The sequence below is a fragment of the Micropterus salmoides genome, unplaced genomic scaffold (genome assembly GCF_014851395.1).
Source record: "Micropterus salmoides isolate LMB-PRFRI ecotype aquatic unplaced genomic scaffold, ASM1485139v1 Ms_hic_scaffold_13, whole genome shotgun sequence".
Lineage (NCBI taxonomy): Eukaryota > Metazoa > Chordata > Actinopteri > Centrarchiformes > Centrarchidae > Micropterus > Micropterus salmoides.
The window spans coordinates 20,955,185-20,973,929 of record NW_024040374.1 but is presented as its reverse complement, the minus strand read 5'-3'; the positions used below and the strand labels follow the sequence as shown (position 1 = coordinate 20,973,929).

The window sequence follows — 18,745 nt, the reverse complement described above, 5'->3', positions numbered from 1 at the left end:
ACAAGTATTAGAACAGCATTAGCAGTAATACACAATAATAGATGTGACTTTGCACTCAGGCTGACGGTTTCTCTATCACATCCACACAAACTCAATCAGACACACATAAGAACGCAATATCTTGCCACACGTACCTTGCCAACCAGCGGGACATAGACAGATGAAAGAGGTGTAATCTGCAGAGGGGCGACACACTCCTCCCTTCTCACATGGAAGAGAAGCACAGGGAGCCTGTTCCACCTCACAGTGTTTACCTATTTTGAAAATGCACACATTTTGAATAACGATGAAAACAAGTGTGAATGAAAATCAGCTCTAAGACGATATTCAGGTGGCCGCTACAAAGACTGCTATTGCATGCTGACAAGTGGATGTTGATATTGTGGAAATGTCACATCACGGACCTGTGAATGGCGGACTACACTGGCAGGTGTAACTGTTGACTCCATCTATACAAATGCCTTGGTTCAGACAGGGCCAGGATGCACATTCATCTATGTTTTTCTCACAGTTCACACCTAATTAGAGAGGAGGTGATTGAAATATAAATTTTAAAATGCAAATGTATAACTTATTTATTATTTAGTAATCATACTGTTCTTAAAGACACTATGCTGAAATATAACAATATAATACACTAAAATATGATTGTTATTATTACCTCTGAATCCAGATTGGCACTGACAGGTGTATCCATTGTGTCGGTCTACACAGATACCTCCATTTTGGCATGGACTGGGCTGGCACTCATCCTTTTCCTGCTCACAGTGTTGTCCCACCCAACCAGCTTCACACTCACAATGGTACCTTTACACAAAAGAAAGGCACACACGAATTTGAACCACACAGTAATAATAACAGCAGGTCGTCTTTGGGCTAACTCCAGCATCAGTTCCAGCAGTTATTACTTGTATCATTATATACAAATAGTTGTGCTGATACTGCAGTTTTAAATGTTATGCAGCGGCACATCGGAGAGCAAAGCAGGCTGGAAGAAATTTTCTAACTTGGGGGGGGGGGGGCTCAACATCTGAATTAAGGGAAGCACTATTAAAATAAAACATGGAAATGATGATTCGGCTGTTGGCCCAAGTGTTGCTTTACTTTATGGGTCTTTCAAATTCCCAATAATACTATATAACTGGTGTATGTTAAAGAGGTGGTATTATGCTTTTTGTTTTTTCCCTCTCCTTTATTAAGTCATATATCTTTTTTGTGCATGTAACAGGTTTGCAAAGTGAAAAAGCCCAAAGTCCAGTCCAAAGGGAGTTCACGTCTCCCACAGAAAGCACTGCTCTGAACCGCACTTCCTTTACTGTGACGTCACAATGAAAACGCATCATAAAGCTCGCCAAGCAGCTAGCGGGGTCAGGCACGCCCTCAAACCAAGCTAGTCTGAGCGGAGGCCCTTTGATTTTAGTTAAGCCCCTTTTCCACTGCACAGTACCAGCTCAACTTGGCTCGACTCGCCTTTGTTTGATTTTCCATTGTAGAAATGTTGTACCTGCTTCCAGGTGCTTTTTTTTGTATAACCTCACCTCCGTCGAGGTTTCAAACAAGCTGAGGGATACTAAAATGTAACATGAAAACAGACAGAGTGCTGATTGGTCAGAGAGAATATACACTATTCACTGCATCATCATTGCGTGCACCAGACAGAGGCCAGCAACAGAAAGTTTTATATTTTACAGTTTTCATATGGAATTTCATCACTAAATCCACCTCTGAGAATCAGCTGTGTAGATTTCGAATATAGACAGTTTAACAAGAAATGATGGTGGAACAAAAATGTGCTTGAATATTTTCGGAGTTGAGGAGCTCCGCAAGTGTCTGCGGGGGAAGCCTGTGCCAACCCGCAGGAGGAGCGTGTGAGGCCGGCCAGCCGCCCGCTCACAGAGCCCTCTGCTCCCGCCGTCACACAGACCGCTGCAGCAACAATGGAAGAGGAAACACAGCTGGAAGGTTTTCATACCGCTAATCCTATCTATCTATTTATTGGTTGTGAATTATATTTAAAATAAACACGGCAATGTAACTTCACAGACTGTACAACGTTGTTGTAAACTTTGGCTAACACAGCTAAAGTTATAACTATAATGCTAATGTTACACCCAATGTGAAAGCTACTGCGCAAACGTTCAAATTGTTTGGCCAATTTTTATGTAAAACTGAGTTGAAATATGGTGATTTTTGTGGTGGTTTATGGTTGATGTGGAACAATGATATTGTCTGGTTGTGGACTTGTGAGTAACTTATACCATCTGCTAGGTTACGGTCTCAGTCTGAAGCTGCTTTGATTTGGATCACACTTCCTTGTTTCTTACGACCCGTCCCTTCTCTGCTTCTGATTGGCTAGTAGTCCTTACCTGGGAACTGCGCATGTGCAACTCCCAACAAAGATTTTGTACAAGTAAGATGCATCACTCTGTAGCTCAAGAGCGGAGCGTACAACACAGGGTGAAAAGAGGAGCTGCAGCAATGATGAGAAAAATATGGTGTTTTTTTAAAATTAAACCATGTAAATGGTACAACCCCTAATTAATATTTTGAACCTGAAAATGAGTATAATACCACCTCTTTAACAAATCCAAAAATTGGATTAGAAAAGGACAGACAGATCTTAGAACATAAACCTTCAGAGCAGCAGTATAAGGTTAATGTACCCGTGCTGCTTTTCAACACAATCTCCGTGCACACAGGGCTGAAGAGCACAGTGGTCCGTCCCAGAGAGGCACAGAGGGCCGTGGGTGCTGGGTGGGCACAGGCAGTGAAACCCGTTGACCTTGTCCAAGCAGGTTCCCCCACTCATACATGGGTTTGAGTTACACTCGTTGATCTCCACGTCACATTTAACTCCTATTAGAGAGCAATTCAGAGGGAATTAGTTGTTTTAAATGCAGCCACTTTATTATTGTGTAGATTTTTTTCATCATATTACTGGGGTAGCCAGCAAAATATACCTGTATATCCTGGGGAGCACACGCATTTGTACTCATTAATGCCATCCTGGCACTCTCCGTACTCACAGGGGTTGCTGGCACAGTCATCCTCATTGATCTCACAGTTCACCCCTGAATTGAAAAATACAATGTCAAACTAGAATATATACAGTATAGTCAGGTTACATGCTTTATCATTATATCTGACTGTATAATGTTTGCTGAGATTTAAAAGCAGCAAACCAAAAACACCCCGTCACATCCCTTTTCGTTAAAGTGAGTAAAGAGTTGCATTAGCGGTGAAACCTATAGAGCAGGTGCTAAAAAATGTGAAGTTAACTCGTTCAGCACCAGGGGGAGCAAGACTCCATGAAAGTGGAGTTTTAGAAAGAAGTGAGAAATGTTAACAAAAATACAGACAAGCTTGCTACGACTAGGAGTATGACAAAGTTACAGAACTAACTGGAATAATAGTAGAGGCCCAACTGTTAAAGTGGGAGAGAGCAAGACAGAGGAAAAGTATGACAGACAGAAAGAGGGTGAGAGATACAAAGTGAAAACTAGACAGAGAGAGAACATGGTACGTTGGAGGAGGGGAAGTGAGACCTGACAGGGTGATCTGACAACAGTTTTGGTAAAGTGAGGACTATACAGACTTCAGTACCAGGCCTCAGGGTGGTACAACGTAATGAACTGAGCCTACTAATCCACAGAGCAACGTGGGGTAGCACCACTCGACCCAGACTTGTGACTGCCACACACACACACACACACACACACACACAAGTTGAGGGTTCCACACTTTACACTACATCGAAAGCTATACAGGAAGCTCTAGATGTGGGGGATGGGGGTATTTATATTTAATTCAAGCTGTTACCACCACTCTTAATCTTTTAAGGGCCACAGGATTCAATCACGAGAAAACTCAGAAGCACATGAATGTGATCTGGATTACTTAGAATGGTTTATATTTTGATTATTTCAAATAAGATTATGTAGAACTTATTTATACTTCAGTGAAAAGGTGTTGTGTGACAAAGTATCGGAGGAACTACAACTATGCACTCGTTTTTTGTTGATAGTTCAGTCTGTCTGGTTACTACAGCAACCAGATGTCAATCTGAGCTGAGTTTTGTTTAACAACCAGCAAAAGAAGTCGCAGCACATACTATACTGGAGGAGAACATGGCTGAAACAGCCCTCATACTAGTACTGTCTTGTCAAGCAGGCAGGAGACTGATGAGAAAGTGTTCATCTGTACAAGTACTTACCTGTGGTTCCCGGAGGGCAGTTACACTGGTAGGCATTGACCAGGTCAATACAGCGTCCTCGGTTCTGACAAGGGTTGCTGTGGCACTCCTGGATCTGGATATTACAGATGGAGCCTGTGTATCCAGGGTAGCATTCGCAGGAGAAGGTGGCGATGCCATCTTTACACGCGCCATGGTGGCATGGCTCTGGTACACAGTCATTGATGTTCTCCTCACAAAGTAGGCCAGTGAAGCCTGGGGGAGGACATTTCTTCTTAGAAAAATAACAAAGACTACTGCATCATAAATCAAGGGACTATTTCTTATTATTTTCTGGGTCAAACGGGACATGGGGTTGAATGTGATGCAGCCTACCATTTCCTCTTTACTGAATGTTGCTTTTACTTAAACTTATTTTTCGTTTTACCTTCAGCACATTCACAATCATATCCGTTGGGTCGGTCGATACATTTGGCCCCATTTAAACAGGGTGTACTGGAACACTCGTCTATGTCTATGTGGCACATTTCACCGCTGAAGCCTGAAAACAGATACAGAACAGGTAGGATTTCACATGTGTGGAATGGAAATCCATCAGTAAAAACACATAAACACAACGACATGTTTACCAACCTGCTGGGCACTCGCAGATAAAGCGGCTGACCTGGTCCAGGCATTTACCCTGGTTCAGACAGGGGGAGCTGAGACACTCATTCACCTCAATCTCACAGTGAGTCCCCTCAAATCCTGCACACATGGAGAGAAACATGTTACAAACAAATACAAATAATTTCTTCTTTTCTCAAAATTTGCAGACTTCATGTTTTTAATCCAATTCCTTGGCAATTGCTCAGCAGAGTTAGGCTGAGGGTCAACGAACAAGAGACCAGTTTTTAGTAGATCCAGAAATTTTAAAAAATTGCAACTGGACATTTTTCAACATTTTATGATTTAAAGATGAAGGCGCATTCATAACATTAGTGACCATCACTCTCGATCTTCATATTCACATGAAATTTTTTTTTCCTATGAATAAAATAATTCAGATGATTGTGCAGCCTTGGTGGAGTTCTCTCTCTGAGAGCTTTTTAGTTATAAATAACTCCAAATTGTTATCCGCTGCATCTTTTCCTGCCTGCAATAAATGTGTTAAAATGTAAGGAAATGTATAATCTAATTTCTCCAGAAATATACCGGGCATGCAGATGCAGGTGTAGTCCCCAATGCGATCCAGACATGTGCCATCATTCTGGCAGGGGTTCGAAGCACACTCGTTGACATCTTGTTCACAGCGTGGCCCCGCATAACCCCTAACACAGTTACAGGTGAAGGAGCCGTCCGTGTTCACACACTGACCTCCATGCTCGCAAGGGTTGGTACCTGACGATGAAGAGGAAAGAGGCATGATTGAAAGCAGAACCGGTCAGATGTATTGCATGTTATGTGTGTTTAGAACTTCGTCTTTCTCACCAATGCTGCATTCGTCTCTGTCGATGTTGCAGGTGCTGCCTACATATCCAGGTGGACAGTTACAGTTGAACATGCCACTAATGGGGTTGGTGTCACACTGAGAGCCCTCTCTACAGGGGTTACTGATACAGGCGTCATCTCTATGGCAGAGCAAACCTGAAAAGAACACCGTGTTGACAGGGAGTAAGTGGAAAATTACGTGTTCAGTTAAAAAAACGTTGTCTGTGCTGACACAAAAATGTCCCCAGAGAATCTTGAATACAGGCTTTGCCCATTTGGAGAGATTTAGTTAGTCCAAACCCCTCATGTGTGAAATGCAAGTATATTCTGATATAATTGGTGTATTTGACTGTTGGATCACAGCTTTAATGAATGTAGTGAAAGTAGTTTCTGCTTAGCAAAACATCAATTCTGATTAGACTCGTTGCACAGAATGTAGTCCCCAACTGTTTTAATTTTGTGTTTCTCTTTTTGATACAATATCTAAAGGGAAGTATTAAACTATGACAGAGATTCAACCACATTTCTATCTTATATCACAATATATGTCGATTATAAAAATATTTGCATGCGGTTTCTTACTACTGGCCTACCTGTCTTTCCGTGGGGGCAAAGACAGACAAAAGACGCAACACGGTCGATGCACGTGGAGCCTGGGCTGCATGCAGCTGTAGCACAATCATCGATGTTTTCAGAGCAGTCGGGTCCACTCCAGCCGTTAACGCACACACAGACATAGCTGCCAATCAGGTTGCTGCAGGTCCCTCCATTCTGGCAAGTGTTTGGCTGCAGACGACACTCGTTCACATCTTCTGTACAGCGCTGACCTGTGGAGTGACAGGGCGGTGGACACAAAGAGGACATTTTTAGGTTTATACTCTATCCAGTACAGCGTAGGTCTATCCTCATGGGTTTTTGGTAGAGAAATTAATTATAGTTTTTATTAAGAAGGAGCAATTTTTTACACACAGTATGCGAAGTTTATTTATCTACGCTGGGCATTTTTAAATACCCTTCAGCATCACGTTGGCTTTGCTTTCCCTGGTTGGATTAGTGCTACATAAACTCAGACAGGCCCAAGGAAGCTGATGTATGCATGTTTGCTTTGTAAACGGAAAGCTTGCACATGAGTAAGTGTGTTAGCAGAGACACACCTAGTGTGAAGTAGGCCTGTGTAGGATGAAGACAGAGTACCTAAGAACAGTAGGAACAGCAACATGAAAGGATGCAAGTCATTGTCACTGATCACAGCACAAACATTTACTCCACCTGACTGCTCAAATGAAAAAAAAAAAAGGCTTAAGAAGTAGAAAAGCCATTTCAGAGTGATATGGCTAGAAAGTCTAGAAAATGAAAAGGGAAAGACACAAACAACCTGCTGTGGATTTCATTGTTAAATGTTAAAGTATTTTCTGCAGAACATATTAACACACATCTGTCTTAAACTCAGCAGGCATACAAAATATTTTTTAAGTTCTAGCATAATGCATATAAATATTCCTATGGCCGTTTTCAGAGTGACAAAGTCATCCGGCTAAATGCTGCGGTGGCCAAGCACACATTCCCGTTTCATGTCTCACCGATACCTTAAAAACACCCCCACCAACACAGTCTGAACGCCCGCTATAAGAGCGCGTCTGAAAGACAATACTGCTTTTTAATGCTTTGTTTCAACATGTTTTAGGTTATCTTCAGCTACACACCCACTTCAGACACCTGTGGAAACCCCCTGACAACCCCCTGTACTGTATTTGACAAACACTGAGCATAAAAGTGGTCACAGGAACGCATCAACAAACCACTGCACACACAAATCCCTTACCTGTCCACTCTGGAGGGCACTGGCAGTTGTAGGTGTTGACGCCATCCATACAGGTTCCTCCATTGGCACACTGATGACCGGGACAGTCATCAATGTTGTTCTCACAGTTAGTCCCGTTGAAGCCTGGCACAAATGAAAGAGACATCCATTGATTATTAACTGTTTATTGTTTTAATTATGTGTCCATTGGGGAAGAAATTTCACTCAAATACATAAGTTGTACTATGATATTCTCTTGAGTACATAAGTATTATGAAATGTCCTATAAATGAAAGTATATAAACAGCAACTGTGTGGGTTTGTTGTGCCTACTTGCTAACTGTAGCAGACCGACAGTACAGTGTGTGTAATGAAGCTCAGCCAACAGGATCAGACTGTTTGTACCTCAAACAACATAATGTAACAATATAGAAACTCAAAGCTACATTCATTTATAGATAAATACCAGTTCAAATTTCTTCTCTAAAATATCCATTTCTCTTTAGTGCTGTCCTGCTTTCCGCTTCTCTCTCACCATTATTAATAACAAAGGTCAAGGCATTTCAGAATTTGAATCCTCCTACCTGGAAGGCAGTGGCACGAGTAGCTGGTTTCAGAGCTCTGGTGGCAGGTGCCTCCATTTAGGCACGGTGAAGGTGAGCAAGGGATGTATGAGCTTTCACAGTGTATGCCAGTAAACCCCGAGGCACAGTTACATCTGTAGCAATGACATGAGCCCATTTTATACATCTAATTTCATTGAGACTTGACAGACAAACAACAAACAAGTCAAACTGTTTCATAAAAATAAAAACATTCTGTAGTCTAAAAAACACTTCCAGATTGTGCCATTTTCACATTTGGTTATTAAAAACTAGATTCTCACTTGTAGGAGCCAGGGGTATTGATGCATACTCCTTCATTCTGGCAAATAGAGGGTGTGGCAGCACATTCATTTGTGTCATTAAGGCAGCGAGGACCTGTGTAGCCAGGAGGACAGGTACATGTATAGCTACCACCAGCCAGAGAGCTGCACATTCCACCGTGGGCGCAGGGACTAGATAGACAGCTGTCCTCATGCTCACATTTTGATCCTGGCAATGAAGAGGAAGCAGAAGAGCTGAATATTAGTGTGTAGGCTACCTTACAAGTCACTTATCAATGTTTATCAACCTATGGAGCATTGTGTGCTAGATACTAGTGGAAAAGCAATATGCAATGACGGTTATGTATTTGTGGTTAACACTTCATAATGAAGTTAATTTGTTAACTTAGGTTAACAGGAATGGGGCCACTCCTCAACCACACCTCCAATCACCTCTCAAGGCTACATATACCGCTCCACTCAGCCTGCCCCGCTTGTTTCCCCTCATCACTTCCTAATCAATCAGGGCACAGCTCTCTCATGTCTTATCTAGGTACCGTCCGAGACGGAACCCCCACACTGAGTCTCTCTGCCCGGTCTGCTGTACACACTCTCAGACAAGCCTATCAGACGACATCCTTCTTCCACCATCAACCTTCCCCTCTATATGCATCAATCCATCCTTTATAATCCATGCATTACATATTTGCATGTACCTCTAAATCACACACTGTTGTGGCATGGTCCTTGCTAGTGAATCACATGTTGTGTTTTATCCCGTGACATTTTCAGCACAAATTAGATTTGCACTCTTCTAAAGCACACTGTTTAGCCCTCTCTTAAAAATGTATTTGCAGCTACCACATGACACCAAACTGAACAATAAAGCAGTGTGCCACGGCACAAAAACTCTGAAGAATAGAAAATAACCTTCTGGATCCATTAATCACTTTAAATACACACACTGATCGACAATAATAGAATATATGTGTCAGAGATTTGTTCATTTCATCAGTAAGTGCAGTATTCCAAGAAAAGAAATAGGGTTACATAATTAGGGAACTTTAGTTTCAAATTTCCTGGATTTGTACCTAGATCTGGTTACACGCCGAAAAGTCACTTGTTCCTTGCCTCATAGCCTAACTTTTAATTAAACTTAATCTATCTCTGTAAAGGTTTTGAGATAGCCTGCAAACAGACTAACAAGCAGAACCAAAAACGTAACCTTGGCGGAGGTAATGACTTCTCAGATGACCTGCTTCGAAACAGAGATGTAAAAACTATTTTGTTCAGGAGAAGCGTTCTAAACAGCTAAAACAGCCTTTACTGTTAGCAACTATATTTGCATTCAGGATGTTGAAAATAAATTAGTGTTCAGGTGTCAGATTTCAGTATCTCACCAGTCCATCCTCTTGCACACTCGCACTTGTAGTTGACAAGGGACAGCAGGGTGCAGACCCCTCTGTTGGCACAGGGGTTGTTGGGGTAACATGTGGAGTTCTGTGGAGTCTGACAGTGCTGTCCAGTGTAGCCAAGAGGGCAGGTGCAGGTGGCGCTGCCTGGTACAGGTACACCAGCTGACATGGACACAGAGCAGTTCCCTCCATTCAGGCAGTAGCCAGGTTGACAAGGGTCCTTGTGGTGGCAATACTCACCCAAAAATCCCGGTGCGCACCTGGACACACACAAAAACAGAAAATCAGTGATGGCGCATGCAAAGGCACACACAAGGATTTAAAACCCCATCACCCCTCAATACAGACAATACAGCTGAAAGATGAGCTACTCAAAAAGACAAATATGTGTGTGTGTGTGTGTGTGTGTGTGTGTGTGTGTGTGTGTGTGTGTGTGTGTGTGTGTGTGTGTTTTGCTTGATGGAGAAGCAAATAAACAAAACAAAAGAGTGAGTTTCAGTCAGGTGCAGGTTATGCACCACATCAGACAACAGCATTGACAGCAGAGATTAACATCTGTGCTAGAGTCCTGTAGTTCACACACACATCAAAGAACAAATGAACCAGCACAGGTAAACACTACTGTCTAACACACAGTCATGCCATTGCTGTATGGTGATCTAAATAACAGAATGTGGGGAACCACATCCATAAGTAGGAGTATTAGTAAAATATGTGGTTGTGCATAAAAAGGAGATTGTTCAATTACTCCAAACCTTATACCATATGGTAAATGGACGGTACAAGGCCTCGTGCTTGGCAGAAGACACACACACACGCACACACACACATTCATATGACCTGCATGACAGAAGAAGTTAGGCATTGTGTCTTGCTTAAGGGCATTTTGACATGCTGTTATGATGAGACAAGAATTGAACCACAAACCCTTAGATTACAGATACAACCTGTGCTGTTAAGACATACATTCTGTGTGAGAAAAAGGGGAAGATGAGCTTGGTGTAAGGGTTAAACTGGGGTCAGTGATGGCTAAGAAGAAGTTCAAATGTGGAAGGATGTGAGGTGGAGTTATCTGGAAGTTGTTGACTGAAGCCTGGCAGAAACATGACAACAAGTGGAAAGCACCAGCAATTATTTAGTCAATGTAATAGATTAACAATATTCCTGTCAAAGTTTGAGTAATGCCATAATCTCCATTAATGTGTCCACAGTATAGGGAAGGAACTTTTCCTGAAAAAACTGCAAGTGGTTCACAAAAAACTGTATGAATAAAAGAAAAGCAACAATTATCTATAGTGTTATGACCACATTTGGTCTTCCTCTGCTTATTCATCAACCCCTATCTTTTCAATTTCTTTTTCAGTAAAGTGATTCAGCAGCATGCCGAGCAGCAGGGAGGAAATTACATTATTACACAACATGTCCAACATGGATCTCAGAGACAATGATCCCTTCCTCACTTTCTATTCCTCTGTTTTTTTCACAGTAACTCCACCTTTTTCTCACCACTTCTCTTTGTGTGACAGTACTTGGTCAGAGGTGTTATTTTGTTACTGGGTAAAAAATGTTATTAGTCAGGTAATTTCCTGTGTCTATTTTGATCAGCCATCTCTGCTGCATTGTGGGTGGGTGGATGGCACATGGCAGACACGCTGTCTGGGGACTGTGGGCGACAGAGCGACCTGCTGCCTCTTACACAGGCCTCTAAACCCGCCTCCCTAGAGGGGCTCAGGTAACATAATAACGAGAGCAGAGATACACCACACAGTAACAAAAACACACATACAAATCAATACCCTCTTTCATAGCCATCCTAAATGAAAACGATGCTTAATTCACAAATAAGCATTTGTCAAGCATTTAAAAACATCAAAGGGAAGAAGCGATTGGTGTTATTATGAGCCACATAAAACCGAGAGGAAACAGTGGAGAGGGGAATGATTTGAAATGGAGTCTCACGCTTACTAACTTGTATTTATTAGTGGAGACTCCACCCCAAAGCAGCTTGAAGATATTAGGTTGTGAGCGCATGGGAAAGTAGGAGAGTGGTGAATCATGCCAGGCAGACATCTCACAGATCAATCACTTCTGTGTGGTTTTCTGCCTGCTATGATGAATGTGAGTCACCCAGTGTCTCGTCAAATATGACAAACAACATTTGCCAACAAATTCCCACTCTCAGCTAACACATTTGGTTCACAAATGCACAGTTTATCACATACACAATCCAACAAAAAAACACTAAATTGAATGAACACCTTAATACTTCGTTCGCTACACGTTCATGATTTTTATAGGTTTTCCTATATTATAGGTTATAGGTTTTGTTCAGACTAGTTATCACAGAAAGCTCTTTATTATTAAATGTATTATTATAAGATTAAAGGATAGGTCTGACAATATTCTATATTTTTCTTATTGTCAACAAATGAATTGATCCTACTAATTAGTACCGTCTGTGCAGCCAAAGCCTGATCTATCTTATTCCATAGACTTACATTGTTGTCCAAAAACTATTAAAAACACATCAATGAGCCTAGTGGACCAAAGCTACGTCTGAAAAAAGTCCCCAACAAAAACACTATTATGTATTCTAGATGAGTAAAATGTGCTTAGATTACAGAGATTACTTAGATTATTGGGCCTTTTAAAACATGAAAGTACACATTTGTTGACGAGTTATTAAAGATTTACAGCTTTACAGTGAAGGAACAGGCTGAGAGGCACAGCGAGGGAAGGCACGTTGGACAGTACGAGACGGACTAACATACTATTGTTTGTTTTGGTCTCTTCAAGGGATTTTATGACAGTAACAAAACATTAAATATCGTCAGCCTTATCTTTTCAATATATAACAATATTCTCTACACTCTACACACTATTTGCTTATGCTCTTATAGGGGCTGGTAAACAAACAAACCAGATGGTGGATTACTGATGTATGATCTTCAAAGAAAAGACAGACCTCGTGCCTCCTCACCTCAACTCTGTCAGATTAGACATGGTCACCCTCCCTCTTCCCCTTCTCTGTCCCTGTCCCTGCATGTCTGCAGTGCAACCCCGCTACACACCCCAAAACACATGCCTATACACAAACACAAAGTTAGCCCTCCCCACTTTAAACACAAACACAGCTTGGCTGTGATATCACAACAAGTCATCCGTCCTGGGAATTAGGGCTGCTCTTTTTTTTTTTCTCCGCCCCCTCTCACGGAGTAAGGGCATGGCCCTCTGCCCTGTGACATACATCACATTAGCAGGCTGTCACACAAAGAACACCGTGTCCAGGTTAATGGCAGGTTTACGTTTCACTGGGAACATTTCGCACATTCTCACTGTAAAAACTATGGTGGAATACGAGACGCATTTTCAAAGTCAGTGAGAGATGCATTTTCAAAGTCAGTGAGAGAGAGGAAATATGAAACATGGGCTTTGTTGTAATTTTTAACCTAATTACAGTCTTTTGAGTTTAGAGTGAATAAATGAAAAATGATGAAACATTGTAGTTTGCCTGGTTAGGAAATCATTTGAGGAAGATAAAAATGTATTATACGCACCCTTAGAGAATTATTTATATTTGTGAGATTTTTGGGAAAATTCTCAAGTGCTGACAGAAAAGATGCACAGTAAGCTCCATTAAATTCAAAATCACTGCTACCTAACCAGTGTTGACAGAACCAAATGCCATGGCGTCGGGAAACGATACCACCCTGTCCTTCAGGTTTCCCTGCCAGATAGAGAGCTCATTATTAGCCCCTGGCTGTATCACTAGAGCCTGAGGCAAACAGACATGGCTCTGCATGATTCTCATTATTGGGAGGGAGTGGTGTCTCACTGAGGAAGAGATAACACTGACAGACTTGTCACTGAATACAACACAGGAAGAGGTGTGAATATTTGGACACATTTTCATACACACTACAGAACACAGGAACGAATTTGCACACAGATGAATGCCCACGGACACCTTAACGTACACAGTTAGCTCTACTTTCATGAACAACTCAGCAGAGAGGGTTTCTACAGCCCAGTTTAACTATGGGATCCTTTGTTTTGCTCGATTTCTCTATCCTTCTCTTACTTTGTGCAATTTCCTGCAGCCCTTCTTTCCCTCTCTTTCTCTCACTCCTCCACTTCTCATTTCTAACCCACTCTCGAGGTGTCAGGTTTCTACAGCTGGTTCACATTAGCGCCCCCATCTCACGCACACCCCTCCCTCCCGCTCTCGCTTCACTCCTTCCCTCATTCGCTCCCTCCCCTCCTCCTCTACCTCATGCTGACCTCTGGCTGTCCTGGCCGGCCATGGAGGCTTCAATGAGCAGAGAGGGGGTGAGTTCATTCTCACTCACTCATATAATGTCTCCCACCTCCTTCATTCCTAATCCCTTCATCCTGAGCTCCCCTACTCTCTCATTCTCCTCCCATCCCCAATTCCCATTTTCTTTTGTGCTAATTGTCTCCTCCTACCTCTCTACCTTCCTCTCCTCCACTACAACCCCACCACCACCACCAGCTCCTCCTCCAGTCACTAGTCTAGTCTCAGCGACGCTTAATAACTTCATCATGCTCTCCCCCCCTCGCGGCAATCGGGAAAAAGAAGGAGAGCATAAACCAGCTCACATTTCAATCCCTGGATCAGTCCGTGGCTTGGCAAGAGCATAGGTGGCCTGTTCACTGTACTGCAGTCCTGTGTGTGCATGCATGGCCCTCACAAGTCAAGTGCAGAACACGTTACTACCTTCGCTGTTGCTTTAATGCATAGCTATGCTTTTAGTTTGATGGTTGAGCTAAGCAAACAATGCTCGGCATACTGAAGATATTTTAGCTACAAGTTGAGCTGCACAAATAAACACATGTTCATTTACATAAAATCTGCTGCTGTTCTCTCTATCAGACCCAGACATCTGGAGAAACTGTAATCCAGATCATAGACAGAACTTATGTTTTGAAACTGCCATGTGGGCTGGTTTATATGGTGCTATTGCAAGTGTATGCAAAATCACTTATCAAATAATCAAACTGATTCAAAGTAATTAGCACTGTTAGTCACTACATGAGACTAAACTCTTTATATGTGAAAGCCTTTAAAGGCTTTCGGCAGACATTGTACCACCTGCGGGACTGAGATGATCTTTCACAGTCAGACCCAGAAGTGACACAAAGAGGGAACTTTCTAGACCTCAACAGTGAATTGTGTGACCTGTTTGAGGAGCCCCAGAGACTGGTTTGCATGTGCTAATATATACATCAATGAGGAGATACACCAGTGTGTGACCTTCTCTCAGAAGACTCCACACTGAATGCTTGACGGCATTTCTGTGTAGGCTGCCCGGTCAATGGCTACTACTAGTGAACACACAAAAATATGAGCATTCTGAGCATTGAAATTTCAGCTGCCTGGACCCTGGGACAAGCTTTAATTCATGTCTCCAGGGGGACAAGAATTCAACTAAAGCCAAAAGGTAAGGCAGAGAAGCAGTGATGTATGTGTGGCTCTCTCTACTTCGTTCCTATTTGTAGTTTCCATCACCCTTTTGGATAATAAATAAACAATCTAAAAAAGTATATGATAAAGATCAACCCCAGCACTATATTAAGGAAGAGCAGTGGCAGTTTGAGGAGCCCTTGTTGAAATTCAGATATCGTAAAGAGGCTATCACAGAATGATAGTGAGTTCTGCCAGATCTTTCCCTTGTGCCGCCACAGTATAAATGTGGTGTGTGGCTAGGTCTGGCAATGGAAGACTGGCAGCAGTGTACCATTAAGGCCCGTACATCAGCGAGTGCCGCAGAGGAGAAGAGGCCTTTTCTACACTGGAAAATTAAAATGCACCTAAACTTAGATGTAAACTTCAATTATGGGTTATTTTTTGGGGTGAGGGATGGAAACTATGAATCTAGCAGCAATGTAGTTTAAGTGGGGTGGGGGTGTTTTTTTTGGGCACACACTTCTCGGCATTGTTTTTTTTGTCTTGTTTTCATAGAGAAGAGCAAAGCCAACAAAAATAATATCAAAGAAGAGGTGTGAGAGTGATGTCAACGTCAGAAAAAAAGACTTAATCAAAAAGAAAAACAAGAAAAAAAAGGAAGGATGTAATGAGAGAGAGAGGGAGTCAGACTGAAAAGAAGCAGTGCAGACTGAATAAAGGAGTGCAGAGCAGGGTGGAGTCCAAAATAGGGGCATGTGGTAAAATCTCATACTGTGTTTAGAAACACATTCAAAAAGACTCATCAGAGTGGCTGTGGTAAGACAGCACAGGGCCCATTTTCTCTCTGAACGCTCCATCTGCCTGTCTCTCTATGTTGCCTGTCATTATCCTGTTTCTGTGGTTGTTTAAAGTGGGATCTCCAACAATAGGTCTGTCGGGCTATGAAAACTCCATATCTAGGTTGATGCAATGCATAGTCCACCACTTAGTCATTTAGAAATTTATAACAAAAATGAATATAGTGTACACTCTCTACTTAACTTAATAACTGAACTGCAGCTAATTGTGTTTTTTTTCTCTGGCATTTCTTTATTTCGAAAGTTTTCCTGGAACTTCCTCACTGGCACACGACAGAGCGAAATTGTTTGTCAGCTGAATGACCGAATGGAGCCAAGTGAAGATAAACTAAAACTCACACTGTTTAGAGCCTTTACGTCACGGTACTCATGCCAAGAATGTGTGACATTGTGACAAATCTGAGGTAATTTTGACCCCACGGTGTCATCATCAATGTGTGACAGAGAGCCACTTGTCACCTTACTGTATGTGGGTTTATGGTCTGGTTGCTACATTCCCCACTGTTTTGTAAAGCTTCCTCTTTCCGGGAGCGGGTTTGAATCTCTAAATCTCCAAGCAGCCTGGTGTTCGTCTGCATGCTTATGTGTTTTACCCTTTAGTTCTAGACTATGGTGGGTGGGCCTTGAACCCTCTCACCGGGGGGGTCCGGGGGCATGCCCCCATAAGAAAGTTTTGTACATTTTAAAGTTAAATGCAGCTAATTTGGTGCAAAATTAAGAGGTACGCTTGTAAACAATGTTGTGCTCTAATAAACTATTTCATCATAAATCCATTGTATAGCTATAAATAGTGATGAAACAGCAACAAAAGTCAACAAATTTATTTAATGTTTTCCCAAAAATCAAACAATAGAAGACAGAATAAGTAATTTCCCTAATATTTTATTGTTGTTTTATTTACTTTTATTGGACACATGTAATATATTTTATACTTTCTGTGAATATAATCCAATTAATCTTATTTCCATGCTGTCTAGACACCTTATTTTGAAAACCGGGCGTTGTGTGTATCCTTGTGCTAAATTCATTAAGTCCAACCAGAGTCCGAACTTGATAAATAATGTTGTATGTGGTTCTTGTATGGCGTTAACATGAAGACTTCACAGCCTCTCTTCAGGTAGGACTCTCATACTGCAACACTTGTCATTGTAAAGAGCGAAACTGACAGGATAAAGTCGCTAACCTGCCTGTCACTCGTCACACACAAAACACACTGGTCCGTTACAGTGGATTTACCATGAAGGCTTTAATACATGTGCACTCCAAATGTAGGCATGGCTAGCTTAATCGCCTTCTCACAAATGAGTGACAGAAACAGGCCATTAACGTTACCGTAGTTACGTCAAAAGAAAAGTGGTTGTCTCAAGTCGGAAGCCAAAGTGTCTGAGTGTGCGAGCTTACATTAGCACGGAGCAGCGCCCACAAAACACAACGTTAGAGGTCTGTAATATACTATGAGATGTAAAAATATTTTTCGGTTCATTTTGAAACTATGGCGGGCCGCCATGGTCTCGTTAATTTATGGGAAACACTGGGATTATACAAAGCATCGATGCAAAGAATTTGCATAACCATCGAGTTATTTGAGTTTCTCGATGAATCATTTGAGCCTCACAACTATTTGAATATTTGATAAATTCAATTTTAAAAGTTATTTATCAAGCCAAAATGCAAGACATCTGCTGGTTACAGCTTCTCAAATGAGAAGAATGTGACTTCAGACGTATCTGTTCGAACACGTGAACCTGCCCCAGGCTCAAGGTGCCCCTAACTCTCCACAGAAACACATGCAGACGGAGAGCATATGCAAACATATACACAAAGAAACTCTTATCATTGTGGTTCCACCACATCGACAGTGTTGTAAGCTGGGTTGTGGGAAGGAGATAAGTCTTTGGAGAGAAAGAGCGGGAAATCGCTGCTATGGGCTCCAATCTATAACTCTAGGGTTTGTTGGCTTTTGTTTGGATCATGTGTCATCCCAGTTCAATTCTGTGCGTGTGGGAGAGAGAGAGTGGGTGTCTGAGTGGAGGTGCGGAGCAAAGAGGAGTGACTGGTCAAAACCATCTTTCTTCTTTGTCTGTTTCCTTATCCCTCTGTTTACTCCGGTACCCCCTTTCTAACCTAACAACATGAGACTCAGAGATGTGGATGTGAAATCACACCAGAGCTTTCTGTGAAGTAACGAGTTGACTGATACTAATAAGAAAACAACAGCCAGAGCAAAAGAGCAAAATGTCATCAACAAAGCTCTACAAACAAAAAGATATGAATGGGAGGTGGAGCAGGTATATTAATAAAGTTTATTTATTTATTTAATTATTTATTATTAAAGGCAAAATGATGACGATCTAAAACATAGTGGGGTTGTGGGAGAAGGATTAAAGGCCTGGTGAGTTGTGTCCAGAGGCATCAGAATCCCCAAAGCAGAGGGAGGGATTGATGAGTGACAGTTTGATGAAGGAGGTGTAGCAAGGGGGAAATTACACTCCTCACTCTGCTCAACTTCTCCCTCTTCTCCCTTCCCCCCTCTTCCCTGCTCTCTCATCATTAGTAAAGAGTTGTGCTCCGAGGTATTCCTCCTCAAATTACCTGAAAATTTTCTTTTGGCCCTTTCTCTTCCTCTGTCTGCCCCAAAGGCAAATTCTACCTGTCAGATCAAACAGGCAACAGGTCTACACAACACTGTAACTCTCTCCCCTCACTCTTCAGAAAAG

The 18,745-nt window shown here is 42.0% G+C and overlaps 1 protein-coding gene across 2 annotated transcripts in view; it reads right to left on the bottom strand.

Annotated features, from left to right (window-relative positions):
* notch2 (notch receptor 2) overlaps positions 1-18,745 on the bottom strand; it is a 51,826-nt gene that overhangs the window by 15,383 nt on the left and 17,698 nt on the right. For both annotated transcript variants that reach the window (XM_038716138.1, XM_038716139.1), the window contains exons 3-17: positions 9,729-10,003; positions 8,350-8,557; positions 8,048-8,181; positions 7,485-7,607; positions 6,256-6,489; positions 5,663-5,818; positions 5,387-5,572; positions 4,826-4,939; positions 4,620-4,733; positions 4,214-4,447; positions 2,961-3,071; positions 2,664-2,856; positions 662-807; positions 405-518; positions 135-254 (exon numbers count right to left, since the gene is read on the bottom strand). In XM_038716138.1, the coding sequence (XP_038572066.1) occupies positions 135-254; positions 405-518; positions 662-807; positions 2,664-2,856; positions 2,961-3,071; positions 4,214-4,447; positions 4,620-4,733; positions 4,826-4,939; positions 5,387-5,572; positions 5,663-5,818; positions 6,256-6,489; positions 7,485-7,607; positions 8,048-8,181; positions 8,350-8,557; positions 9,729-10,003 (2,462 nt within the window). The remainder of the gene's footprint in view (positions 1-134; positions 255-404; positions 519-661; positions 808-2,663; positions 2,857-2,960; positions 3,072-4,213; positions 4,448-4,619; positions 4,734-4,825; positions 4,940-5,386; positions 5,573-5,662; positions 5,819-6,255; positions 6,490-7,484; positions 7,608-8,047; positions 8,182-8,349; positions 8,558-9,728; positions 10,004-18,745) is intronic.